Source organism: Scylla paramamosain, chromosome 23, assembly GCF_035594125.1.
Source record: "Scylla paramamosain isolate STU-SP2022 chromosome 23, ASM3559412v1, whole genome shotgun sequence".
Lineage (NCBI taxonomy): Eukaryota > Metazoa > Arthropoda > Malacostraca > Decapoda > Portunidae > Scylla > Scylla paramamosain.
In genome coordinates, this window is record NC_087173.1 from 11,081,254 (window position 1) to 11,109,081 (window position 27,828).

The window sequence follows — 27,828 nt, forward strand, 5'->3', positions numbered from 1 at the left end:
GTACCAGGAAACACTGCTGCTCCTATTGAAGTGTCTAAGTTTATCACCTCACCCATATCTCATCCATTCTTCTTTACTGTATTTTTTATTTTTTTTTTTTTTCCATGTAGGAGAAACATCAACCAAGGGCAACAAAATTGCAATAAAAAAGAGGCTCACTGAGGTGCTGGTTCCCAAACAGAGTTGAAAAAAGTAATCAAAAATTAAAGGATAAACACACTTACTCCTGCTTCTGCATATCCCAAGGTGGCTACAGGTTACTTGGTGTACCCTGATGTACCCAGGAACGCTGCTGCTCCTGGCGAACTTTCCAAGGTTATCCCAACACTTGTGTCTCATCCAATCCTTTTTATTGGTCTAGGTGTACACTTATTCATGCGAGTCATATATGGCTTATATCTCTGTACAGCAGCCACATAGGCCTCCAAGGACCTGTTAGTGGTTGAGAACATGGCATCCAAGATCCTCATCCAGTCTAGGTACATCAATGGATCAGAAACAGCCTATATCTATGAGTTTGTACAGCGGCCACACCAGCCTCTGGGGACCTGTGTTAGTGGCTGAGCACATGGCGTCCCTTTAGAATCCTCCGCCTCAGGATCTCCCGGCCATTGAAGGAGGACATGCGCTTCTCCCAGCCATGCCGCTTGATTCGCCGCTTCTCACTGGGCTTCGGGAAGTGGCACCTCACGTTTGTCCTCCCGCCAACCCCTCCTGAGGAAGCAAAACACTTGTATGGCTGACTTGTGTAGCAGTTGCCATGATTCACGGACTAGTCTTAAGCTAATGCTATCACCCCCATGCACGTACAGCCTCTCCTCACTAGACCCAGCTGTCACCTCTATGCATGTACAGCCTCTCCTCACTACACCCAGCCGTCACCACCATGCATGTACAGCCTCTCCTCACCACACCCAGCCGTCACCACCATGCATGTACAGCCTCTCTTCACCACACCCAGCCATCACCACCATGCATGTACAGCCTCTCTTCACCACACCCAGCTGTCACCACCATGCATCTAGAACCTTTGATTATCACATAACTGTTTTCTATTGATGGCAAGAGGAAAGTATACAAGAAATTGATGGTGTTTGCTTCAAACTTTAGATTAGCAGTTACTCTAAGCATTATCAAAGCCATTCATGCAGAGAGAGAGAGAGAGAGAGAGAGAGAGAGAGAGAGAGAGAGAGAGAGAGAGAGAGAGAGAGAGAGAGAGAGAGAGAGAGAGAGAGAGAGAGAGAGAGAGAGAGAGAGAGAGAGAGAGAGAGAGAGAGAGAGAGAGAGAGAGAGAGAGAGAGAGAGAGAGAAGGGGGGGGGAGACAGAGACATATTGGTATTGCCACTAACACAATGCAGAGGGATCAGAAAGGGATGTCAAAGACCGTCAATGTGTTCAACAAATACTTGGGAGAGCAAGAAGCCAGAGTTGAAGTCATCAGCTTTCCTCTTGTTATCTTAAGAAATTAAAGCCCTGCTCTCTACTGGCAGAGAACCTCTAGGGCAGGGAGAGTCTTCAGAAGACACACACAAGTAGATTGAGAGGACAATTAGACAAACATCATTATGTGTACAGAAGAGACCCCAAGCAGAGCAGTGTGAATAAAGCAGAGAGCAGGATAACACCAAGTATAAAAAATAAGCACAAACAAGTCCTCTGTACAGCAGTGAGGATGAGACAAACAGCAGAAAAGCTCTTCTCCAGCACAGTACAGTGAGGGACCACAGCTATAAAGAAAAAGCCTCCTGCAGCAGAGCAAAGCAGTCTGGGTTAGACAAAAAAAACAGGGCACCACAAAGAAAGGCTCATCTCCACCAGTGGGCCTTTCATTCTTTTAACTCCAGTAGGCTTTGTTTGGTATCTCAGTTTTTTTTTTCTTTATTATACTCCAGTGAGCCCTTGTTTTTAGTTGATTCCCTTACATAAAAAAATAGAAAAAAACAAATACACCAGAGGCAAGGAACCACAAACATACTCAACACAGCCTGCTGAGGCCAAGTAAGCACTAACAAAAGCTAACACAATCAGAAGTAAAAAAAAAAAAATAAAAAAAAAAAAACACACACACACTGACACAGCCAGTAGGTTGTTCAGTTACTTGGTGCCATCAGAAATCTTGTTAGTGGAGGTGGTGATCAAGTTCATCCTAAGAGGAATTACAAGATTATGAGAATACTATGAAGGAGGATGATGGAAATGGATCTACCTGACAGAAGAAAGAGAAGACCAAAGAGGAGATTTATGGATGCAGTGAAAGAAGACAAGCAAATGGTGGGTGTGACAAAGGAATGCACATAAGTCTGAGAGTATTGGAGAAGGACGATCTGCTGTGGTGATCCCTAATGGGAGTAGCTGAAAGATGAGAATACTGTGTTTAATGGCACCATGAATTGAAGGAGGTTAATAGATGCATGTGTTAAAAGACAAGTTTATTCCCAACTAGTTTTGCTTTTGGTTTCCTCATAACACCTATCTCTCTCTTAACTTCCATCTCTAACTAGTCTGAATGTCTCAACAACTGCATCATTAATGTAGAGAAAAAAAACTCATAGGAAAAAAAAATATTATAGGTGCCACACGAAGCAGGATATTACCATTCACACAGACTGTTTTCAGCAAGGCAGTGGCAGTGTGAGTGAGACAGACACGTGGTAGAGAGCACACTGTCATTCACAAAAACATCACATGCAAGGCAATGGACATAGCTGGGCACAATGATGAAAAAATTTCCATGATAAGTGATAAATTGATAATGATAACCTTATCAGCAATAACCGATGATTGATAACTAGCGAAAAATTTATCGGTGATAACTGATAAATCCAAAATTCTGATACTAGCAATAACGATACTGATATTTTAAATATAAAATCAATAAATCCAAATTTTTACTTTTATCTTTATCTTAGAAAACTTTGAAAAATCTTAGAAATAAATTCAAATTCAATGTTTATCCTGTTTCTTCACTAATGAAAAGTATTGTTTTAAATAAAATAGCTACATTTGATTTTGAAAGTTTAAAACTTCAACATGATCCTGTTCCAAAAATTTAATTATCAATTATCTCTAGTTTGGAACTAAAAGTATCAGTGATACCAATGAATCAATAACATGGGAAAAATAATTATCAGATAACCGACAACTCAATATCATTATTGCAATAAATTATCATGATAATGCCCATCTATGGCAATGGTAGTGTTGGGAAGGCAAAGCCAAGCACATGTACAGCATCAATGTACAGCTGTAATAATAAATGTAATAACCTACAAATACAGATGCACACAAAAATTATGCCAATCTATCCCGCACCATTATTCAGTGCTAATTTTATAACATACTGACACAATAATAAAACAATCACCCGCACCATTATTCAGTGCTAATTTTATAACATACTGACACAATAATAAAACAATCACATAGCAATAAAATCATTAACATAACCTATAAAAACAAGGACTATTTATAAAATGTGCATGTTAACACACCCAGCTCTAAGGAGAGTAAAGCCTAGACAGACAAGGTGTGTGCTCAAGGACTGTGAATTGGGAACTTGTAAATTATATCAATTAGCCATGCAGTGGGTGAGAACAGACCAGGCCAAGGTGTAATACTGATTTGAACACCAAGACCATTAGAAAACAGGGAAAGCTGCAAGAAGCCATCAAGCCTACATGTGGCAGTCCCTGTATGAAACACATCTACTTATTTCCACTTATCATCCCCATCCATTAATATGTCTGGTCATTTGGGGTCCAGGCTTTTAGCTATGCACTGTGCACCTGGATCATACAATTTACTGCCAGTTGATGTGAAAAGTAGTGTATTGCAGTTTTGAAACACCTTTTACATCAGTTGCCCAAAAAATCTTCCCACTTCCCTACCATCCTATTTAAGTCACGTGCATTTCACTCAACTTGGGAGAATCTATATTTGCAGTTAATCCCTGAATGGATTATATGTGATACTTTAATATAAATAGGCCAAGGAGAATTTAGAATAGATAAAATAGCAAAAAGGAAACGGGGAGACAAACAAACAGAAAAGAAACACACGGAAGGAAAGACAGCCAATCAGCAGGATGCCACGTCAGGCTGACCGCAGGAAGAGAAAGAAGGGATGTGACGCTGTAGTTTCCCAGGGTGCTGGCTCTCTTTCTGGTTTTCATGGTCATAGAGACAAGACCTGTGCTGCTATTCCCTGTCTTAACACCACGTAGAAACCTCCTTGTGTGTCACCAACTCTCTGCAGAACATGGTGGGTGGTCACAGAGGAAGTGGGGGCAGTGAATGGCTGTGGCACATCAGACAGACAAAGACAAGGCATTGGTCATGGGATGGTAAGCCTCATACTTATACAGGCAAATCTAATGGCTAACAGCACTGGCCAGTAGTAACAGTAGAAGCAGCAGCAGCAGCAGCAGCAACAATGGCTAATGGCAGCAGCAAAGGAAGCCAGCCGCTTGACACCTGTCTACTGGGATGGCACCTGCCGTCTCCTCCCAGGACAATGCCTGGGGAGCAAACCAGGGTGTCAGGATCTCCCTTGCCATCCACCTCCATTCTCACAACTGCAGATAAGCTCTCCCAATTAGGCTAGTTAGCCTTCCCCCCCTCTCCTGGTCATTATCAAGAGTGGGAAGAAATAGGTAGAAATATCCCTCCTTAGCCAGGTGGGATCAAGTGTAAGGGCCTCCTGTTGGGAATTTATTTACAGTAACTAGTCCCATTCAGTGTAGTTTGAAAATAGTCCACGTGTACTCCTCCATGAGGATGTGAAAGGCAGCAGGGGAGGCTGAGGGGGACTGCCAGGTCAGTTCTACTTTCATCATGGTATCAGACAGGTGCACAGGTTGTGATTTGGGTGTACTCAACTTTCTCCTGTGCTACAGTGAGAAACCCAGGAATCTGTACACCTAAATTTTGTGAGTACTTCTAAATCATTCTTGTTAGTGTGGCATGCTGGTGTAATATTACATTAGATTAGTATCCATAAGAGGGGGGGGGGGCCTAGTTCAGGTTAAGTAATGTTAGGTTATATTAGAATCCAGTCCAGGAAGGGCAAAGCCCCCCTAAGTAGTTTAGGTTAGGTTAGGTCAGTGACCTTAAGGGGAGATCCAGGGTTAGATTACATTAGGATAGCCTAGAAATTTCCCGCTTTCAAAATGTCGTTTCTTATTCTCAGACTTTTCAGGAATGTCAAAATGCCTAATTTTGGCTTTCTCCACCCATTAATGCTGCTTCCCCACAAGATGCCAAACTTGTTGAGGATAAGGGAAGAAAAAAAAATAGATAGGGGGTATCGTGTTAAACTGCAATTTTACCGTTAGATTTGAAAAAAAAAAAAAAAAAAAAAGGTAGGAAGGAATTAGTTTTCAAATAGTGGTTGATGAATGGAATGGACTTTGTGATCAGATTGTAAGTGCTAGGAAGCTTTGAAAGATTAGGTAAACTTATGGATAGGGATGATAAGAGGAAGTAAGTACGTATGTTTCATACAAGAACTGCCACCTGTAGGTCTGATGACTTCTTGCAAATTTCCCTTATTTTCTTTTGTCCTAATCTCAAGCAGGACAAGCCGTCCTTGCTTTTCTCTCAAATTCAATGCTAATGAGTCTGTTATGCGTCCTACGATGATGGTCTGTGAGCCTTGTATATTGTCAAAGCAGGTAAGCAACACTCACCAATGGGAGTCTGAGGCAGCAGCAGGGGTCTGGCGAGGCCCGTCACGCCCACGCTCCCATACAAGGGCGTGGGCATGGTGCCGAGGGCGTGTGGCAGGTTGGGACGCGTGACCAAAGTCCTGCAGGTCCCGGCAAGTCCCCCAATGAGTCCTGCGAGCGAAGGTGCGCAAAGCTTGGAGAAAAGTGAATTCATGGTGGGAACTCTGGGGAATAACACTGAGCAAGTCTGTCTCTCCAACGGTACTCTCTCTGCTCTCCATCTTTACAACAGTGTATTTTCTCCTTCCCATTACATCTTTCCCCTAACGATTTTGTTAACATATTACTGTTTTTTTTTTGTGTGTGTGTGTGTGTTCTTCTTTATTTTTTTTGGCTTCCCTAGTTTTTTTTTCCTTTTAACTTCTTTTCTATCTTAATTTTTCTTCGTTCACGTCGTTCATGTCCCCTCTCTCTGTCTCTCTCATGATACCAACTAGGTAGATATAAAATTCCGGCAAATTGATATTAAACAAACAATAAATAAAATCCACCACATTTACGGTACATGAAACTATAAGAATTTCTCAGCAGATCACTGCGCTGTAAATCTAAAGCTTTATTCACTCCTTTCCATACATAATCAGAATCAACAAGCCCAGTTATATACCAGTACTGGAATTCTAGCAACAGAAAGGGCTAGGCGTTATACAGTACTAAAAAAAAAAAAAAAAAAAAAAAATGGAAATCACCATACTTAAATTTCAAACATTCCACAACACTAGACAAAAAGCAAGAACAGAACACCTTTTTCTTTCATTTCACGTTTTATTTCCTCATAATTTTTTGAGAAAAATAAATAAATAAATAAAAGCTTATTTATGAAAAGTTAATAATTATAAAGACCTCAAAGCAAAATAAGAAAACGGAGCTCATTTCTTCTTCCCCTTTCTTTGGGTAACTGTATTAGTCAATACAACTTGCAGGAGTCTTGCATTCAAGTGTTTTCTTGAGGTAATGAAGCCGACACAAATTTTCTGAAGAGACTGCACACCACTTGTATCGTGAGAAGTTTGCTGCCCACTGTTCTGATAGACTTATTGGATGCTGCTGGATATGACGGTGGCACGATAGATGCCTTCCTATGACTTGAATTTCTTCAAGAGGGTGGTTTCACGACACTTATTCATCAATTTTTGACCACTGCTTTGACCCTTTTATGAGACTGGCATTTCAGTGGGCATTTTTTTTATTAGATTTTTGTTGCCCTTGGCCAGTGTCCTTCCTACATAAAAAATAAAAAAAAAAAAAAAACATGGAAACGTGACACGCCTAGAGGAAATGTGCAAAAGTATTGTGGTGTTTGCAAAAAAGAAAAATAAATAAATAAAATAAAAAATTATCATTAAAAAAAATACACTACACTAACTTGCTTTTTTTTTAGAGCATTACAGTGTATGCATATTACAACACAATTTAATTTTAAGGTTGGAAGTACCTGAAATGAGGTTTGTCTTGCTATGTGCGTGGCAGCGCCGCAGGCCGGGGAATCCCCGAAAAGGACAATGCCTAAACCAGTGATTCTCAAAGTGTGTGCCGCCATTATCTGCTTGGTGTGCCGCGAAAATCTGGGTGGGATTTTGATTTGTGTACATAATATAATGAAACTATTGTAAATTGTAATTTATATTTATCAATGGTAACTAATTATATATATATATATATATATATATATATATATATATATATATATATATATATATATATATATATATATATATATATATATATATATATATATATATATATATATATATATATATATAAGACAAGTATCTCGCAAAAATATTAGTTGTTTCATAGTGTGCCGTCACACTAAATAGTTTGAAAACCACTGGCCTAAACGTTCAATTCAAAATTGTCATACCATAGCCACAGGAACACTTATTACTGTATTACTGTATTACACTACTTCGTTCATTGGTTGATACCATTTGCAAGACTTCCTAAATAATGTTAATGGTTACATACATATTTTTAAACACTACATAAATATTGTAACTCGTGCATATCTGCCATCAGTATTCGTTCGGAACCGTTAAGGCGGAACCGGTTCCAAAACTCGGAAACGGTTCCCGCCCAGCCCTGAAGTACAGAAAGTGCAGCAGTAGGAAGGCGAGAAGAGACGCACTTTAAGTTATTCTGTCAACTCTGAATAAATTCCAAACGTGTTGTCATACATAAGAGGTGAAATGGCCGTATCAGAGCTTATTTTGTCAAACATTTATTGGTGCACAGCACAGCAAACACATTAACCCCAGAAAGTTTGAAGCTATTAAGTGAAACATGTCAGAGGCATCTCTGATTAGCAACTTCCTCGCTAAATATCTCCAAACTTTTCTAGGATCGATGTGTTTGTTGTGCTGTGTACCAATTAATGATTGACAGAATAAGCTTTGACTGGGCAATTTAACCTCATATATGACAACACGTTTGCAATTTATTCCGAGATGAAAAGGTAACTTACAATGCATCCTTGCCTTCCCCGTGAGGCGTCTCGGGAAAAGCCTCAGAAACGTATGAAGACAATGGACATGGATGTAAATAAATAAATAATGTTGCCCAGCTTATTGTAATTGTTGTAAAGTGATAAAATGTACTTTTTTTTTCATATCCATATGACTAAAGGACGAAGTACTGGAGAGGTGATTCAAAATAGTGGTAGCCTAATCTCGCGTGTGTCATCAGCAAAGGTGCCATCATGTAAAGTTAAAGTTTTTACAGACTTTTCATTACTAACAAGCATACAAGGTTTCGAATGATGAAGTTACATTACAGATGACAATTACCTATGAAAACAATACACAGTTAAAAATTATCATAAACTCCTAGTGATGAAACAAAACAAACGGTGTGAAAACTTGAAAAACCGCCCGGGTGGATCATGGCAGTCTACTATGAAACTAGTAGAATACTATGTGATGAAACAAAACAAACGGTGTGAAAACTTGAAAAGCCGCCCGGGTGAGTCATGGCAGTCTACTATGAAAAAAAAAAGCCACTCAGGCGGCTCCCACACCAAAGGTTAATGCAGTGGTTCTTAACCCGAGTTCGATGAGTCAGTCTCAGGTGTTCGACGGAGGTGTGTGTGCATGGTTCATTTTGTTTACTATTTTATTTTTCCAACTACGTAGGGTTCGGTGAACGCACGTATGAAACTTGCGGGGAGCAGTACTTCCAGCAAGGTTAAAAACCACTGAGTTAATGCCTTTCCTCAAATTCAATGCCAATGAGTCTATTATGAGTCCTTTGATGACCTTATGCATTGTCAAACCAGGTAAGCAACACTCACCAATGGGAGTCTGAGGCAGCACCAGGGGGCCTTGCGAGACCCGTCACGCCTACGCCCAAATACACGGGCGTGGGCATTGCAGCGAGGGCGTGTGGCAGGTGAGGGCGCATGACCAGTCCTGCAATTCCCGACGAGTTCCGCGAGCGAGGATAAGCACAGCCTAGAGAAAGTGAACTCACGGTGGGAACCAAGTAATGTGTACACTAGGCAGGTCTCTCTCTCCAACGGCGCCTATCTTCTCTCACTCTCCTCTTTATTACAATGTATTTTCTCCTTCCCACCATATTTTTTTTTGTAATTATTTTTTTAACCTATTACTTCGTGTGTGTGTTCCCTTGGCTTATTTTTTTCCCCTAGATATTCTTCGCTCGTGTATGAGATTCCCCTGATACCAAGGTACACATCAAGATCGGGCAAAAAAAAAAAAAAAAAAAAAATTCAATGAACTATTAAAATACTTTACATTAGATCGGTCCACTGTTCTATACAGAATCAGCATCCTACTACTCAAGCTCAGCTATACACCGCTACTTTAAACTCACAAACCTCATTCGCCCTAATGTTCTATACATTAGTCATCATCAAACCTATTCCCAAGCCTAGTTATGTACCAGTACTGTAATTCTAGTATAGGGGTTATACAGTAAAGTTTAGAAATCACTATACTTATATTTCATACATTCCGCAACACCAGGCAAAAGCAAAAAACATTTTTTTCATTTTATTTCTTCACAAGTTCCAGAGAAAATAATAAATAAATAAAAGTGTATTTATGAAAGGAATTTATTAATATCAAGACCTCAAAGCAAGGTAAGAAAATGGAAGTGCATTTCTTTTTCCCCTCTCTTTGGATAACTCGATCAATGTCACGTGTAGGAGACATGACAGTGGGCAGTCTTGCATTCAGGTGCTTTCTTGAGGTAGTCTAGCCAACACACAGGGCTGCTTGCCTCACTGCACTCCTCCTTAAGCAAAGCCACATCTTAAAATCCAGCCATGTGTACAGGTTCATATATGTTCTTTAAACATATCAGAGAGATTCCCAAGGTGATATCAATCAGGTATCATTTGTCCTGTCAATATTTGCAAATGAACATTTCACATCCCTATTCCATTTCTACTTACTGCATACATAGCTTTTTATACGAAAAGGAACAGGACTGCTCACTCTCACTCCATTGTACTGCAAAAAAAGTAAATGAAGACTTCAGTAAATATCAGTAATGTTTGCATCCCTACAGCACCTAGTATTGATCAGAGAGATTCCCAAAGTGACAAATAATCAGGTGTCATTTGTCCCTATCACTCTATCATCCTGTATAAAGGCCTGAAGCTGAGTTGGGCTATGCAAGAATCAAGCTGATCCTCACTAAGATGAACAGATCACATTTGGGTTATGATGCACAAGGTTCAACCAAAAACAAGTACTGAAATTTGAAACAGTGCATTCATGTGCATCCATCTCCTATCTACCTCTATATCAATCAATCAATCAATCAATATAATATATATATATATATATATATATATATATATATATATATATATATATATATATATATATATATATATATATATATATATATATATATATATATATATATATAAAGAGAGAGAGAGAGAGAGAGAGAGAGAGAGAGAGGAGAGAGAGAGAGAGAGAGAGAGAGAGAGAGAGAGAGAGAGAGAGAGAGAGAGAGAGAGAGAGAGAGAGAGAGAGAGAGAGAGAGAGAGAGAGAGAGAGAGAGAGAGAGAGAGAGAGAGAGAGAGAGAGAGAGAGAGAGAGAGAGTGCTACTCACCTCAACAGCCCTCAGTCTTCTATCCCTCCAGCTGTACATCCATCCCTCAGTCCTGCTTCCCCACACCTGTAAGCAAAGATCCTCCCTCAGTCTGTGTTACCTCCCCTCCACCCCCTAAAGTGTATCGAGGTGTTCAGTGCGCTATGGGATCCTCATGATCTTCAGACACAAGTTTATCATCCTTCACCCAACAACATAAAGAATATCTACATTACCATAACCATTCAAAACAAGCATATACAGCTTATCAACTACATACAATGCCCATAAGGTTACTACACTCACCAGGTAAGCAGATGTCTCCTTCCAAGGTGATCTGAAGCCAAGATGGCATGGGAAAGGGATTAGCTACCCATATATCTGGTGAGGTGTCCTTGTTCTGGTGTTGAGAGCTGCTTCCAGGAGTCCACAATGGCAATGAGATGTCACCCAGTAGCCTAACAGTAAATTACTAGGCATTAGCAAGGCATGAAATGAAGAGCACCTAAGACTGATTCATTATTCAACATAAATCAGAGAGTGATAAATAATCAGGTGTCATTTGTCCCTATCAATGTATCATCATCATACATTAAGGCATCCTAAGATGAACTGTTCACTCTCCACTCATATTTCCACTTACCAAGTCTTCACAGGAACATAACCGCACATTCCTTCCTGCCTCACTTTTTTTCTTTCTTGCTTGTCCCTGTCAGGTTTTTACGGTAGATGTCTTTCCTGAAGCACCCCTCCCCACTTATCCTGGTTTGGGACTAGCCCTGAGCTGCACCAGCTTGCACCCTCAGTGGCCCAGGCATTGAGAGAGCAAGTACCCAAGAAAATCCTGACAGCAGGTTGGAGTTTAAACTCAGACATCCTGCATGGTAGTCAAACACTCCCTGTATAAATAAATGAATGGTCAGCATTTACACATAACACTTGCATTCCTGTACCATTGCATATTGATCAGAGAGATTCCCATAGTGATAACTAATCAGGTATCATTTGTCCATATCACTCTATCATCATGTATAAAGGCCTGGGGCTGAATGTTCTGATATGAAAACACTCCTGATTCAACTTACAAAGTCTTCCCAGGAACACGGCTGCTCATCCCTCCTTGCTTCAGTCGTCTATAAACAAATGAAGCAGTCAGCATCTACACACACCACCTGCATCCATGTACCACTGTGTATTCATCAGAGAGATTTCAAGAGATAATAATCAGACAATCATATGTCCCTATCAAGTATCATCATGTGTGCAATGAACCACTGGTGAACTGGCTACAAAGTTCAACCTTACCTGTGACCGTGGAGACTGAAGCAGGCCCTGACCACCACATCTGCTGGGTGCACACCTGAAACACAACACAGTCAGCACACACACACAGACTCCTCACACTCAATATACTACACACACACAACATTCAGTTCGCCCTAGTAAGCATCAAGGTTATCAGGAAATTAACCATAAACAGATATAGCAATTTCATCACTGAGAGGAATAAAAACTAAATGAAATTCTTGACTCACTCACCTCAATTTGTGTCAGATCCTCAGCCTTCCATTGAACCATTCGCATCCCTCAAACCTGAAACACAACATACTGTCAGGAAGCACACACAGACTCCTCACACTCTACAAAGCAAACAGAAAATTCAGTTCGCCCTAGTGAGCATCAAGGTGATCAGGAAACTAACCATAAACAGATACAGCAATTTCATCATAGGAAATAAAGGAACAAAACTTGCAGGAGAGCAACTCACCTAGATTCACAGCACCACAAGCTTCCTGTGATCCCCTCAACTTGACAACTTTCTTCAAACTGGGAAAGGAATGCTACCCATCAGTCTGTATCACACCCCGTCAAACCACAAATAAGTGACAGCGTTCAGTGCGCTGTGGTATCCTCAACATACCTCAGATACAAAATTATCATCCCTTGGTCAAGAGAGCTGGGCTATGCAAGAGTCAAGTTAATCCTCAATAAGATGAACAGATCACATTTGGGTTATGATGCACAAGGTTCAACCAAAAACAAGTAATGAAATTTGAAACAGTACATTCATGTGCATCCATTAAACTGTTACCATGATTCATCTCCTATCTACCTCTCTCTCTCTCTCTCTCTCTCTCTCTCTCTCTCTCTCTCTCTCTCTCTCTCTCTCTCTCTCTCTCTCTCTCTCTCTCTCTCTCTATATATATATATATATATATATATATATATATATATATATATATATATATGAGAGAGAGAGAGAGAGAGAGAGAGAGAGAGAGAGAGAGAGAGAGAGAGAGAGAGAGAGAGAGAGAGAGAGAGAGAGAGAGAGAGAGAGAGAGAGAGAGAGAGAGAGAGAGAGAGAGAGAGAGAGTGCTACTCACCTCAACAGCCCTCAGTCTTATATCCCTCCAGCTGTACATCCACCCCTCAGTCCTGCTTCCCCACACCTGTAAGCAAAGATCCTCCCTCAGTCTGTGTTACCTCCCCTCCACCCCCTAAAGTGTATCGAGGTGTTCAGTGCGCTATGGGATCCTCATGATCTTCAGACACAAGTTTATCATCCTTCACCCAACAACATAAAGAATATCTACATTACCATAACCATTCAAAACAAGCATATACAGCTTATCAACTACATACAATGCCCATAAGGTTACTACACTCACCAGGTAAGCAGATGTCTCCTTCCAAGGTGATCTGAAGCCAAGATGGCATGGGAAAGGGATTAGCTACCCATATATCTGGTGAGGTGTCCTTGTTCTGGTGTTGAGAGCTGCTTCCAGGAGTCCACAATGGCAATGAGATGTCACCCAGTAGCCTAACAGTAAATTACTAGGCATTAGCAAGGCATGAAATGAAGAGCACCTAAGACTGATTCATTATTCAACATAAATCAGAGAGTGATAAATAATCAGGTGTCATTTGTCCCTATCAATGTATCATCATCATACATTAAGGCATCCTAAGATGAACTGTTCACTCTCCACTCATATTTCCACTTACCAAGTCTTCACAGGAACATAACCGCACATTCCTTCCTGCCTCACTTTTTTTCTTTCTTGCTTGTCCCTGTCAGGTTTTTACGGTAGATGTCTTTCCTGAAGCACCCCTCCCCACTTATCCTGGTTTGGGACTAGCCCTGAGCTGCACCAGCTTGCACCCTCAGTGGCCCAGGCATTGAGAGAGCAAGTACCCAAGAAAATCCTGACAGCAGGTTGGAGTTTAAACTCAGACATCCTGCATGGTAGTCAAACACTCCCTGTATAAATAAATGAATGGTCAGCATTTACACATAACACTTGCATTCATGTACCATTGCATATTGATCAGAGAGATTCCCATAGTGATAACTAATCAGGTATCATTTGTCCATATCACTCTATCATCATGTATAAAGGCCTGGGGCTGAATGTTCTGATATGAAACACTCCTGATTCAACTTACAAAGTCTTCCCAGGAACACGGCTGCTCATCCCTCCTTGCTTCAGTCGTCTATAAACAAATGAAGCAGTCAGCATCTACACACACCACCTGCATCCATGTACCACTGTGTATTCATCAGAGATATTTCAAGAGATAATAATCAGACAATCATATGTCCCTATCAAGTATCATCATGTGTGCAATGAACCACTGGTGAACTGGCTACAAAGTTCAACCTTACCTGTGACCGTGGAGACTGAAGCAGGCCCTGACCACCACATCTGCTGGGTGCACACCTGAAACACAACACAGTCAGCACACACACACAGACTCCTCACACTCAATATACTGCACACACACAACATTCAGTTCGCCCTAGTAAGCATCAAGGTTATCAGGAAATTAACCATAAACAGATATAGCAATTTCATCACTGAGAGGAATAAAAACTAAATGAAATTCTTGACTCACTCACCTCAATTTGTGTCAGATCCTCAGCCTTCCATTGAACCATTCGCATCCCTCAAACCTGAAACACAACATACTGTCAGGAAACACACACAGACTCCTCACACTCTACAAAGCAAACAGAAAATTCAGTTCGCCCTAGTGAGCATCAAGGTGATCAGGAAACTAACCATAAACAGATACAGCAATTTCATCATAGGAAATAAAGGAACAAAACTTGCAGGAGAGCAACTCACCTAGATTCACAGCACCACAAGCTTCCTGTGATCCCCTCAACTTGACAACTTTCTTCAAACTGGGAAAGGAATGCTACCCATCAGTCTGTATCACACCCCGTCAAACCACAAATAAGTGACAGCGTTCAGTGCGCTGTGGTATCCTCAACATACCTCAGATACAAAATTATCATCCCTTGGTCAAGAGAGCTGGGCTATGCAAGAGTCAAGTTAATCCTCAATAAGATGAACAGATCACATTTGGGTTATGATGCACAAGGTTCAACCAAAAACAAGTAATGAAATTTGAAACAGTACATTCATGTGCATCCATTAAACTGTTACCATGATTCATCTCCTATCTACCTCTCTCTCTCTCTCTCTCTCTCTCTCTACATATATATATATATATATATATATATATATATAATATATGAGAGAGAGAGAGAGAGAGAGAGAGAGAGAGAGAGAGAGAGAGAGAGAGAGAGAGAGAGAGAGAGAGAGAGAGAGAGAGAGAGAGAGAGAGAGAGAGAGAGAGAGAGAGAGAGAGAGAGAGAGAGGAGAGAGAGAGAGAGAGAGAGAGAGAGAGCGCGCGCACTACTCACCTCAACAGCCCTCAGTCTTCTATCCCTCCAGCTGTACATCCATCCCTCAGTCCTGCTTCCCCACACCTGTAAGCAAAGATCCTCCCTCAGTCTGTGTTACCTCCCCTCCACCCCCTAAAGTGTATCGAGGTGTTCAGTGCGCTATGGGATCCTCATGATCTTCAGACACAAGTTTATCATCCTTCACCCAACAACATAAAGAATATCTACATTACCATAACCATTCAAAACAAGCATATACAGCTTATCAACTACATACAATGCCCATAAGGTTACTACACTCACCAGGTAAGCAGATGTCTCCTTCCAAGGTGATCTGAAGCCAAGATGGCATGGGAAAGGGATTAGCTACCCATATATCTGGTGAGGTGTCCTTGTTCTGGTGTTGAGAGCTGCTTCCAGGAGTCCACAATGGCAATGAGATGTCACCCAGTAGCCTAACAGTAAATTACTAGGCATTAGCAAGGCATGAAATGAAGAGCACCTAAGACTGATTCATTATTCAACATAAATCAGAGAGTGATAAATAATCAGGTGTCATTTGTCCCTATCAATGTATCATCATGCATCAAGGCATCCTAAGATGAACTGTTCACTCTCCACTCATATTTCCACTTACCAAGTCTTCACAGGAACATAACCACACATTCCTTCCTGCCTCACTTTTTTTCTTTCTTGCTTGTCTGTCAGGTTTTTACGGTAGATGCACCAGCTTGCACCCTCAGTGGCCCAGGCATTGAGAGAGCAAGTACCCAAGAAAATCCTGACAGCAGGTTGGAGTTTAACTCAGACATCCTGCATGGTAGTCAAACACTCCCTGTATAAATAAATGAATGGTCAGCATTTACACATGACACTTGCATTCCTGTACCATTGCATATTGATCAGAGAGATTCCCATAGTGATAAATAATCAGGTATCATTTGTCCATATCACTCTATCATCATGTATAAAGGCCTGGGGCTGAAAGTTCTGATATGAAACACTCCTGATTCAACTTACAAAGTCTTCCCAGGAACACGGCTGCTCATCCCTCCTTGCTTCAGTCGTCTATAAACAAATGAAGCAGTCAGCATCTACACACACCACCTGCATCCATGTACCACTGTGTATTCATCAGAGAGATTTCAAGAGATAATAATCAGACAATCATATGTCCCTATCAAGTATCATCATGTGTGCAATGAACCACTGGTGAACTGGCTACAAAGTTCAACCTTACCTGTGACCGTGGAGACTGAAGCAGGCCCTGACCACCACATCTGCTGGGTGCACACCTGAAACACAACACAGTCAGCACACACACAGACTCCTCACACTCAATATACTGCACACACACAACATTCAGTTCGCCCTAGTAAGCATCAAGGTTATCAGGAAATTAACCATAAACAGATACAGCAATTTCATCACTGAGTGGAGAGATAAAAACTAACAGAACTTGTTGAGTCAACTCACCTCAACCTGTCTCAGTTCTGCAGCCATCCACTGAACCATTCACCACCAAGTCCCTAAAATATAAAAGACAACACACTGTCAGGACACACACAGACTCCTCACACTCAATATACTACACACACACAACATTCAGTTCGCCCTAGTAAGCATCAAGGTTATCAGGAAATTAACCATAAACAGATACAGCAATTTCATCACTGAGTGGAGAGAGAAAAACTAACAGAACTTGTTGAGTCAACTCACCTCAACCTGTCTCAGTTCTGCAGCCATCCATTGAACCATTCACCACCAAGTTCCTAAAATATGAAACACACACTGTCAGGACACACAGATTCCTCACTCTCTACAAAGCATATATACTATTCCCTTAACTATCACAGGTGTTACATTCCAAAGACCCAGCAATAAGTAAAAATCCAAAAAGTAGAAACAGTACTGTACTGTATATTTTTTTATTATTTTATATATTTAAGCTTTTATAAACCCCTCCCCTCACTCTTATAAAACTTTTCTACACTTTTAAACAATTTTTAAATTCAAAACTTACTTTTAAACATATCCTTATGTATTAAAAATAATAAATTTGGTGCACTCACCTGTGAAGATACAACTTGACAGATGATGATGATGATGATGATGATGATTAGCTGTGCAGTACTGAACATGTAGGATATGACAATGTATAGGAGATTACAGCCAACAGCCTGACACACACAGGCAGCGCAAAGCAAGGGTTTGTTTATGTTTAGGAAGATTGATCATACCGCACGTTGCCTATCCATAATTGTACAACACCTTCATCACCCCATCCTTTTTCATGAAAATGTACAAAAGCACCAGGTGGGAATTTTACTTTAGATTTAGTTTTGCACTTGAAGATGAAGCAGATATTTTATTCATTGTACTGGTATACAACTGTCTCAGTTGTCTGGTGCTCAATGACCTAAACTTGCTGCAGATGGTTTGGTAGTTTGGGTGTCATCTAACACCACTATCAGCTAAAAACCATTAAATTCACATCAAAATTTAGGGGGTCGTCTTTTCTAAAAGGCACCTTATCTGCTGAAATATACGCTAAGTTGAATCAAGGGCATAGTTTTATCTCTGTGAATTGCAATAGCATACTTTTATTCATTAATTTATTAATTTTTAGGGTACAAAATGCTTATTTTACCACAGAAATTATTAAAATCTAGGAAGTAAATGAATACATATTGGCCATAGAAACCTACAATATACTGTGGAATCCACTACATAAATTTACACATATTAGCCAAAAAAAAATAAATAAAAATCTGGTATGTACTGAGGGCATGATAGGTGAACCCATGATAGTCAAGGGATTATTGTAGAACATTCAGGTTGCCCTAGTGAGCATCAAGGTGATCAGGAGACTAACCATAAATAAATACAGCAATCAAGTGGGGAATAAAGGAACAAAACTTGCAGGATAGCAACTCACCTAAATCCATAATGCAGATTAATTCACGGCACCACAAGCTTCCTGTGATCCCTTCAACTTGACAACCTGCTCCAGACCTGCAAAGGAAGGCCATCCATCAGCCTGCATCACACCACCTCAAGCCACAAGTGTGGCAGCATTCAGTGCACAGAGCGCTGTGATATCCTCAACATACCCCAGATACAAAACTATCATCCCTTTTCCTCTACACATTATAAAAGCAATGATCATACAATATAGCTAATAAATGGAAAAAAAAAATTACAACAAATATAGAAAAAAAAAAAGTCCCTCACAATGGCATTAGTATGTGTAAATTCACTACATAAATAACCAGAAAACTCACCTCACAAGAAATGCCACGTGCCCCCAAACAGCACCATTCCTGTCAAAAAAGAGACAGAGCATAAGACACACAAAGCCATCATGTGCAAATTCATTTTCAAGGGATGCTAGTGAGTGTGTACAGCTTCTCTCCGGAACTCCTCTTCACAGAGGACATCTGTCTGGTATTTAGACCATTTACAAATATTATCTAGAATTACATAAACTCTTGCACCTAAGCTTCCTATATCAAGTGGAATGAAAGAATGATGTGAAAATGTAGTAGTTTGCACTATCACCACCAAGGCAGTGATACAAAGATACAAAGTGCATGCTACAATTACTCTTGCATAACGCTGACCAATTAGCCATAGAGGAAAATTGGAATTCCTGTTATGCCCCAAATGTACACCAAACTCATCTACTAACTTGGTATTTCACAGGTAAACAATTCAAACAAGCAATGACTTACCATTACACAGCGCAGGACAGCCTGTCATTTGATAGTAAGCCACTGCTACATACCTGTAAAGGGAGAGAATACTCATAAACATAGTGATGGAAAAGTACAAAATATGATCAAATCAAATATCAACACATCATAAACCATGCCTGGGAGTCCTGCAGTGTGTTCCAGTAAGGCAGTAAAAGCAAAGGGTGTAGCAGCCATTGGAGGCCACACAAGCTGATGCCTGTGTGGTACTATGAGGCTGTCCTTTCTCTGGGTCAGCAGTCTCAACCCCCGAGGTTGACCAGCTGACAAAACGCCAGCTGGGACAACACAAGGCATAGGCCAAGGGAGTATGTCGCCAACCCAACAGTTTGTAGTGAGTTAAATGCTGTACTCTTTTCCTGTATTTGGTGTTTTACTTCTATCCTAAGTTCTCTAATCTGCTGACAATCTTAAAAACTTAGAAATTAATGGATTCTTAGTAAATCTAGTTAAAGAAGGAAAATTACAAATAGAAGAAATACAGTGGAAATGAGTGCAGATTGCTTGACTACAGACCACAACTGTACCAAATAGAAGTAATGTCAACCACACACACTCACCTTGCATCTCTTAATCCAGTTTGTCCACCCAGCATCTGGCCTGAAAAAAATTAACTAATAGTAAGGGAAACACAAAACATATGTGGTAACCACATGACAATATTCCAACTAAGTTTCAATGAAATCTCAAGTTACCTGCACCAGAACTTGAGTAATATCAACACAACATACACATTTCTTACCTTGGCAGGGTGGCAATACCTTACTTTACTGTCATAAACCCAAACCCAAACAAGGCTAAGAACATGAGATGCAATTTTTCTCTTTATTATATTAACTTTACTGTGGCCTCTTGGAGCCTCGTCCAAACCCGCCACGCTGCAGGGAGAAAAGCATAGAGCATATTAGTGACCCTTTGACCTTAAGGTGCATATGAGTGAAAGCCCCTTCAAGATGCAACATAACCTACAAGCTAAGTAAGAAATGCATCAGTTACTCTGCCTCATTTCTGTATTTTGTTGACAAGTTTCTAGTCATTGCAGTAAGTGAAGGGACTTTACTATAAAACTACCATAAACTAAAAAAAAAAAAAACAATAAAGACACTTCAGGAGCTGAAGTGGATTATCTTCACACATATACATACAGACATCTAAGGGAAGTGTTTAGTACATAGATATACAATTTCATTTTTGAGCTTTTATGGCTTTCAATTTTGTTTGTATATATATACAAGATTTGTCATTAACAGCAACAAAGAATATTTTGACAAGTCAGGAGTGAATGTTTTGATATATACCTATCTTTTGGGCTTGGAGTTATTAGACTGAATACTTTCATAGGAACTGAGACTATTTATTTATTTATTTTTTTTTTTTATACTTGTCAACATGCTTATAATATCAAAGCAATAAAATGAAATTGAAGGCTACAACACTGGAGAGGAAAAAGGATTTTGGTTATAAATGTTTTGACATACTGACATTGTTGTGGAGTTGGCTACACAGGGCAGGCAGCTTTGTTTTCCCAAAAATATCACCTAAAAAGTAAGTTACTATCTCCTTGGAACTTACTTCTGAAATCTATAATCAGTAAAGCATAAGAAATAGGAAACAAGACTTCAGAGTAAAATTTATAGTATTCTCTTTTCTTTGAGAACTGCAGGTGTATGAAAAAAAAAATGTAACCTGACAAGACCCCTATCTCTAATAAAGCACAACACTATGGGTTAAGGGTCTGGCACCATCAATAAGCTTTTCTTGTTTTCTCTGTCTTGCTGTCCTTGACCAGAGCCCACTACATAAAAAATACCAAATAAACATATAAAAAATAAACTTAAAAAACAGAACAAAAACATAACAAAATATATAAATAAATGAATCCATAAAAAAAAGAATGATATCTAAAAACCACTGATATCACAAGAGCAGATCCCCCATAAACAAAATATTAAAACCTACTGACAAGAGCAAGTTCCCAGAGCCAACCCATGCCTGTAGGGAAATACTCACGAATTCCACAGTGGAGGAGCCGGCACCAGCATCACCAGTCTTGTCCATGCCAGAAGGTGCGCGGCGGTAAGCATCCCTGGAGCCCTCTCCTCGGGGTCCCTCAGGGCGACTCTGCATGGGGCGCGGTCTTCCCTCGGGGCGTGTGGGCTTCTTCAGAGTAGCTGGCACAATCTGGGAGGTAGACATTGAGGTATTACAATATCACATAAGTATACTTGATACTCTATATATTGCCATGTGAAATTACTTTTTATTCATACATTACAAACTAAAGGCAACAAAACTGCAGTCTATCTGCATACCAGGCCAACAATCCCAAACAAGGTGACCCAGACAAGGCATCACACAGATGCACATACACACACTCTTAGCCATGTTGGCCTTGAGTGGAAATAACAAGGAAATCACAAAAAAGGAGCAATATTAAGCTACAGATGATAATTACCATATATTTGGCATATAAGACAGCACTTGAATCCTAAAAAACAAGTGGGTCACATCACATCAGATACAAAAACAATGACCTTAAAATTTTAAGTTAAATATCATTATAATGTGGATTTGAGTGGTTTTGACTTTATATTACAATTTTGAGGGAGCTAGACAGAGTTAAATAGAAATCCATTTAGAGAGAATGCAATGAAACATATTCCTGTTGATAAATGTGCTAACAAAAATTAATATATTATAACTACAATCTTCTGCTGGTATTGTATATGGACAAACAAAGCAGGAGCCTGTGTAAATATCCTCCAGTTTTTCCCAAAGGTGAGAAAGGAGCTACATAAAGATCTTCAAGGCATGGAACCCCAAGCCAAGCAGCAAAGGAAAGCAAACTGGTGAGATAACATCAACTTGCAGTATAGGGACAAAGTCCATATACTGAGAAAAAAATTCAAGAATGTCAGTGTATTAAATCAAGACAGATGATATTGTAAATAGATTACAGCTGACAGCCTAACACACACAGGCAGCACAAGGAAAGGGTTTTATGTTTAGGAAAACTGATTGTACCACAAAGTGTCTATCCATAATTTTACACCATCTTCTTCCATCCATCGTTTTTCATGAAAATGTACAAAAGCACCGAGTGGGAATTTTATCTCAGTTTTAAATTTGCACTTGAAGATGATGGTACCTTATTATTGGTAAAACATATTCATGTTATTTTATTCATTGTACTGGTATATCACCGTTTCAGTCGTCTGGTGCTCATTGACCCAAACTTCACCACAGTTGATTTGGTAGTTGTGTGTCATCTTATATCACCAATATCAACTAAAACTATTAAATTCTGACTGAAATTTGGGGATCGTCTTACCTGAAAGTCGTCTTATCTGCTGAAATATACAGTATCCTGTATCAACTATTTCAAAGCTGTTTCTGGCCATGACCACAACATTACTTGGTGAATGAGGGAATCACCATTTGGGAATAATTATGTATCCCCATCAACTTCATTCCTCCTTTTCAAACACACACACACACACACACACATACACACCACAGGTAAAAACAATCACCACACTCCAGTCTCACCTCAGCAGGCAGGTGGAGGTAGTCACGCAGGTACTGGATACCCTCATTAGTGAGGCGCCAGTAATAGTGGCGCCAGGCAAAGTTCTGCTCCACATAGCCGCGGGACTTGAGGCTCTGCAGGGACAGCAGGCTAGATATTAGGGTTAGTGCACTCGGAGGGTTAGATCAGGTTAGTACTGAAGGTGTGTTGGAAGGTATGTTCATGTTTCTTTCACTATCCACTAAACAAAATATGTAAAATTTACATGTGATATGATTTTCAAAACTTAATATAAGAATAGGTTTGGAAATTATCATTCTTAAAAATTATACGATTATCGAGAGAGAGAGAGAGAGAGAGAGAGAGAGAGAGAGAGAGAGAGAGAGAGAGAGAGAGAGAGAGAGAGAGAGAGAGAGAGAGAGAGAGAGAGAGAGAGAGAGAATAAATCATGAGTCCAATTTTAAAATACTGCAAAAAAAAAAAAGTTTGGACTTGGATTTGAATGCTGTTACCATGTTACATAATAACTTAAAAATATATATCTATTACTTTATATTATTATTCTCATATTCGTATTTTGCATAATACTCAGTGAACCACCAGATAGAGTGGGTAACAAACCTAGCCCTTTAAATCCTGCTGCCACTTAGGATACCTTCAGAGTCTGACTGCCACGAGCCCACTGTCAGATATAATGGCTGGGCAGTACATACAGTTTTCGCTGACCGTCACTATACAGTTACAGTAAAATCCCTCTCATCCGGCATTCGAGTATCCGGCACATTTTTTCCCCGAGCCTTAAAATCAATAAAAAATCAATGTGTACTCATAAAATCGATTAAAATTCCTGTGCGAGGCATACTTTGTCCCCTCGTCACCAGAGCACACTGCTCTGTGTCACCCGCGGCCCACTGCACTGTGTTTACTCAGTGACTCAGTCCCACGTGTGCACTGTTTATCGCCTGACACCTTCATCATGCCTAATGTTGTAGAAAAGAGGAAGCGTGTTGTGCTTACACTTAAGCAGCTGATCAGATCAGCTGCTGATTAAGATCAGCTGATCTTTGTTATGGTAAGATGCGTGAGTGTAGGGTGGTGATTGTGGACATAATTTCACTTATATTCAAGTATCCGGCATGTCGGCGGTCCCGTTGATACCGGATATGAGGGATTTTACTGTACTTTTGATTTCATCATCTCACTCTCATCTTGGGAGAAATTTAAACAGCATAATTTCTTGAGTTTTGTTAAATATTTATCACTCTGTAGTGCCACACAATGCATAAAGCATCATCGAGGTTTCTCGACCACATTCCGTGAGTGACGCTCAATGCGTCACTGGGGCCGAGGAGGTTAAGGTGCGTCAGGGTGTTTAGGCGTGTAGACATGCATGGAAACGTGTCAAGGCGTGTCAAAGGAAAGTCAGTCATCCCTCAGTATCTGCACAATGGCACCTGACACAGACTCACCTGAAGGGCCTTAATGACGTGCAGGTTGGGAATCTTCTCCAGCTCGGGATGTTTAGGGAGGAAGAGGTCCCGCTCGGCCACCATCACACCCTCTACAAGGAAGGGACTGTTGGTTGCCTGGTGTGGTAACATGTGAGGTACCAAGAATAATTGGTACTAGTGACGTGCAATGAAACCAAAGCAATAAAAGAAAAAATACAAAAAAAAATAAATAAATAAATAAAAGCAAGAGAGAGAGAGAGAGAGAGAGAGAGAGAGAGAGAGAGAGAGAGAGAGAGAGAGAGAGAGAGAGAGAGAGAGAGAGAGAGAGAGAGAGAGAGAGAGAGAGAGAGAGAGAGAGAGGATGTAGAGGAAGGCAGAATTACCTACAAACACCATATGAAACCTTCCTGGTGTATATGTGACTGTTCTGTCTGTGTCTGTGTGTGTGTGTGTGTGTGTGTGTGTGTGTGTGTGTGTGTGTGTGTGTGTGTGTGTGGCTGCAATAGCATGAGTCTGGTAGGCTTGGAAAATTAAAATTAAAATGTTCAAATATTTAAAAACTTCTTTTTCAATATTTGGAGGCAGATAACTATTTTGCTAATGATATTTTCAATTACTTTGCGTAACAGTTTGGCTCAACAGTAACATATGTGTAATCGTGTTCTCACAAGAGTCTATCACAAAATCTACATTTAACATAAGAACATAAGAACATAAGAAATAAGGGAAGCTGCAAGAAGCGACCAGGCTTACACGTGGCAGTCCCTGCATGAAACACACCTACCTATTTCCATCTGTTATCCCCATCCATAAACTTGTCTAATCTTCTCTTAAAGCTCTCTAGTGTCCTAGCACTAACTACATGATTGCTGAGTCCATTCCACTCATCTACCACTCTATTTGAGAACCAATTTTTTCCTATCTCCTTCCTAAACCTAAATTTTTTAACCTTGAACCCATTATTTCTTGTTCTACCCTGGTTGCTGATCCTAAGAATTTTGCTTACATCTCCCTTGTTATAACCCTTATACCACTTACAGACTTCTATCAGGTCCCCTCTTAACCTACGTCTCTCTAGAGAATGTAAATTTAACAGCTTCAACCTCGCCTCGTAAGGAATACGCCTCATCCCCTGTATCCTTTTAGTCATTCTTCTCTGTACTGATTCTAGTAGACCTATATCTTTCCTGTAATGTGGGGACCAGAACTGCACAGCATAGTCTAGATGAGGTCTGACCTGCGCCAAGTATAACTTTAATATTACTTCCGGCCTTCTACTTTTAACACTCCTAAAAATGAATCCTAGTACCCTATTTGCCTTGTTTCTGGCTTCTATCCATTGTTTCCCTAGACAGAGTTCAGAGCTAACTATAACTCCCAAATCTTTCTTGTACCCTGTACCTACCAGAGTTTGGTTGTTTAATGGTACCTATTGTGTGGGTTTCCTCTACCTACGCTAAGCACTTTGCATATATTGATATTAAATTGCATTTGCCATCTATCCATCCATTCATTCATTCTAAGTCTGCCTGCAAGGCGATGGCATCCGATTCTGACCTAATTAATCTACCTATTTTCTACAACTCAGATGTCAAAAGCATTACCAGTCAATATAGTTCCCAGGTTTTAAAACCTAAGTATTGCAAACTTGATGAGGCTCTAGAAAACCACTTTATAGGTTTTGTGTGATGTGTGAAATTATTTATAGTGCTTATTTGACAAATGCAGCTGGCAAGATAATGTGTAATGATGGAGTACTGTGATGAATTCTGCTGGAGGTTCAGACACTTTCTTCATCCAAACCCTTTATGATCATGCATTTCGATTAAGCAAAAAATAAAATCAATTTTTTTCAATTAAAAAAAGTCACATCAATGAGGAGGATCACAATGGTGAAATAGCCCCAGTGCTGTGCAAGTTAAAGGTAGTGACCTAATAATGCTTTTTAAACCCACCACCAATTAATTTTTAAAAGGTAGTGAGTTAATAACACTCTTTTAAAGTGTAGTAGCTCACACCAAGGCTGCCAAGGCAGCAACAGCAGTGTGCGCCACAGTTATTGTTGCATAACACTGACCAGTTAGCCACACAAGACTGAACTGGAATTCCTGTTATGCACAATATCAATGAATACAACTGACAAACCTACATAAATATGATAAAACACTGAGCCACACAGCACAGACTATGTGAAGGATATAATGCAGCTTACTGTATTACCTGGCTGGGCTCCCAAGGAGGGAACCCTGCAACAACTAGCACACCACCCCACGGGCTGAAAGGTGAGCAGTGCGCCCATTCACAGTAACACACAGGAAAAAATAAATAAATAAATAAATAAATAAATAAAATAAAATAAAATAAATTAGAAATAAAAACTGATGGCCACAACCATGCACTGCTACTCGATGCAACAACTGGCTGCAACACTGGTGCAAAACTCCACCTAAGACATCATACAAGTGACCCAATCTAAACAGTCCAAGCCACTCAAGTCCTGCACTGACACACCTATCCAGCGCTGCACCGGTCCAGCAATCCCACACGGGGAGGGCCAGACAAACCACCACATACACCATTCACACTTGGCCCCAGCAGCCCCTGGTAGTGAGCGTCTCGTGCTTAGGCATGGCACTGCTAGCCACGGAAAGATGCTATAAATTCAAGGATTTCAGCCATAATTCGTTACCAATCCCAACTGAATTCCCCACTAGTTATCCTCTACATCAGTATCCAATCATATCAAGAATCGCAAAGTCGTAAACTTGCACCTATAAAAGTCTTACGACCAAACGATGCAGGTATCAGTCCCAAGTTACGGTCGTGCAATACTAACAAAATATCACCACCTATCGCCCCCCTGACCTCTGCACCATAACCTACCTATCACTAAACACTATAGAACACACCACCAAGCCCGCCATAATCCACACTCACCCTTGAAGAGGTGCTCGTAGATGGCCACTCTGTTCTTCTTGGGCATCAACATTGTGCCGTCAGCTGCGAACGAGATATGTTATTTACCTCATTTACTCAGCTTCTACATGATTAAGTCACATCATATTATACATTCTAATAATTCGATGGTCGTTCTGTAATGTAATACAGATTGTAGTGAGACCGGGTGAAGGATGAGTGAGATACGTGCGGATGAACCAAAAGGACGTGCTTACTGTGTGGCTGGCGGGGAGGAAGGAAAGGCCGCACCACAACAAATGACAAGTGAAGGGAGCGATGCGTCCTTTTTCTCACTATTTTCTCATTTTCTTACTTATCTCTTTTTATCCATATCACATTTATGTACCATTCATTTTTAGTATTTTACTTTTATTTATTCAAGCAATATTTAGTCATTTATAAGGAAATTGACGTAAAATTCACAGAAAGGCATCATAAACATTTACTTTTAACCCAAAAAATTAGAGTATATGTTAAGATGTGTACTTGGTTTCATTAATGTTTAATTTTACATAGTTTTATTTACCTGAAAAAAAATAAATAAACACACGTTTTAAAACAGAGAGGCAACATGCAAATTTAATTTCCCTCTTCAAGAAATTTGACTATATGATAAAATATATACTACAGTTCATTACCACTTATTTC

The 27,828-nt window shown here is 40.1% G+C and overlaps 2 protein-coding genes across 3 annotated transcripts; both read right to left on the reverse strand.

Moving 5' to 3' along the window:
* Positions 1 to 333: 333 nt before the first annotated feature.
* On the reverse strand, positions 334 to 7,307 carry LOC135112166 (large ribosomal subunit protein bL34m-like). Its single transcript, XM_064026250.1, has 3 exons — positions 7,162 to 7,307; positions 5,688 to 5,837; positions 334 to 714 (listed from the first exon to the last, which is right to left on the reverse strand). Exons 2-3 carry the CDS (start codon positions 5,761 to 5,763, stop codon positions 554 to 556), a joined length of 237 nt encoding a protein of 78 aa, XP_063882320.1. The 5' UTR covers positions 5,764 to 5,837; positions 7,162 to 7,307; the 3' UTR covers positions 334 to 553.
* A 12,748-nt stretch (positions 7,308 to 20,055) lies between these two features.
* Positions 20,056 to 27,475, reverse strand: LOC135112165 (small ribosomal subunit protein eS10-like). Of its 2 annotated transcripts, none has more exons than XM_064026248.1 (6): positions 27,396 to 27,475; positions 27,160 to 27,222; positions 24,241 to 24,332; positions 22,792 to 22,905; positions 21,253 to 21,423; positions 20,056 to 20,120 (listed from the first exon to the last, which is right to left on the reverse strand). In XM_064026248.1, the coding sequence occupies exons 2-6, from the start codon at positions 27,209 to 27,211 to the stop codon at positions 20,082 to 20,084; spliced, it is 468 nt and encodes a 155-aa protein (XP_063882318.1). In that variant the 5' UTR covers positions 27,212 to 27,222; positions 27,396 to 27,475; the 3' UTR covers positions 20,056 to 20,081. The 2 variants fall into 2 exon arrangements, with proteins under 2 accessions (XP_063882318.1, XP_063882319.1); XM_064026249.1 differs by lacking the exon at positions 27,396 to 27,475 and adding an exon at positions 27,344 to 27,394.
* Positions 27,476 to 27,828: the final 353 nt, after the last annotated feature.